The sequence below is a fragment of the Cynara cardunculus genome, assembly GCF_001531365.2.
Source record: "Cynara cardunculus var. scolymus isolate 2C chromosome LG 1, CcrdV1, whole genome shotgun sequence".
NCBI lineage: Eukaryota > Viridiplantae > Streptophyta > Magnoliopsida > Asterales > Asteraceae > Cynara > Cynara cardunculus.
The window spans coordinates 6376979-6378363 of NC_037528.1; the positions used below are offsets into that span (position 1 = coordinate 6376979).

Consider the following 1385-nt stretch of genomic DNA (forward strand, 5'->3'; position numbering starts at 1 on the left):
AAAGCACAAAAAAAAAGATCCCCCCTCCAAGTGGGATATACTGGGTTGGTTCACAGAGAAGAGATGTGTTCATTTTAAATCTTGAATTTGTTTTGTTTGTGTGTGCGCAGAGTTTGCATACCCATTTCTCAAGAAGGCGAGTTGCATGTTGGGCAACATATCAGCACCACCTGCATTTGCATCAGCAAAATACTTGGCTTCTGCTTCTCAAGCTTCTACCTCAGTTCGTGTTACTACAGGCATGATCCGGATACGGGATGTTTCTTTCACAGGGAGCAAGATGGATTGGTCATTGGGCAAGCATGGTCAACTCAACATCGTTCTCTCGTTTGGGTTGGAGCAAAATGGCGATAATAATTCTGCAAATGCACATGAAAGAAAAGGGGATTCTCGCAGTTGGTTTTACTGCCTATTTGTTTGGATTATGGTTCTTTCGTTGAGCTTCAAGATGAGCAGTCTGATTTGTCCGAGGTCATACATGAGCTGAACAGAAACTTCGTCGTCGCTTCATGGTTTTATCTTGTCTGCTTAATTTAGCACTCTTTAACAAATAATCATTACGGAGGCCACATGTTGTATGCTGACTGCTGCTCTGATGATTCAAAATCTGGAGTTGGAAAATGTGTTTTTTTGTTAAAAGAAGTTGGTAAGAACGTTAGAGAGATTCTGGGATTTAAGGTTTATGTGGAACTGGATAGAAATAGTACATCGCTGTTTCATCTCTTTGTTGATTTGGCATGTGTTTATTATGTATTATTATGCTCTGCTATATGTTACTGGCTTAACCAGTTTTCAACCCTGGATGGGACCATCACTGAATATGGAGAAAAATGCAGTTTACTAAATACTGCTTTCTTTTGGTCTTTTTTTCCCTTAGGGGCGTTTTATCAAACGTCTACGGGGCAAGCTCTTTCTGGCAAGAGCGTCACCCTTGTTTACTTTATCAGATAACATAATCAGCCATCAAAGTGGATTGTTGGCAAGCTACTTTTACCTGATAAATGCTTATTGGGTAAGAGTTTTTACCTGGTAAAAGTCTCAGTCTTTGCTATGCTTTTTACCGGGCAAGATTCTAAGCTCTTGTCATGTTCAGTGACACCCGATAAGCACTTACATGATGAGTGTTTGGTAAACAACCCCTTACTTTTTTTTTTCTTCCAATTATGTCTTGCATATGTTAGAATTAGGTAACTTCTAACATATCCGTTTAAGTCATTTTATTTGTTATCGAACTTATCAACTAGTTTTTATTAAAAATAATTAATTTATAAGCTAGTTTGTTATACTCATTTAATATATATATATATATATATATATATATATATATATATATATATAAGGGAGCGTTCAAATAAAAACCATTCAATTGGTAAAAACCGTGAAAA

At 36.8% G+C, this 1385-nt stretch overlaps 1 protein-coding gene across 2 annotated transcripts in view; it reads left to right on the plus strand.

Annotated features, from left to right (window-relative positions):
- LOC112516150 (NAC domain-containing protein 53) overlaps positions 1-800 on the plus strand; it is a 4974-nt gene extending 4174 nt beyond the window's left edge. For both annotated transcript variants that reach the window (XM_025123175.1, XM_025123179.1), the window contains one exon: positions 111-800. In XM_025123175.1, coding sequence (XP_024978943.1) covers positions 111-487 — 377 coding nt within the window. In that variant the 3' untranslated portion in view covers positions 488-800. The remainder of the gene's footprint in view (positions 1-110) is intronic.
- Positions 801-1385: the final 585 nt, after the last annotated feature.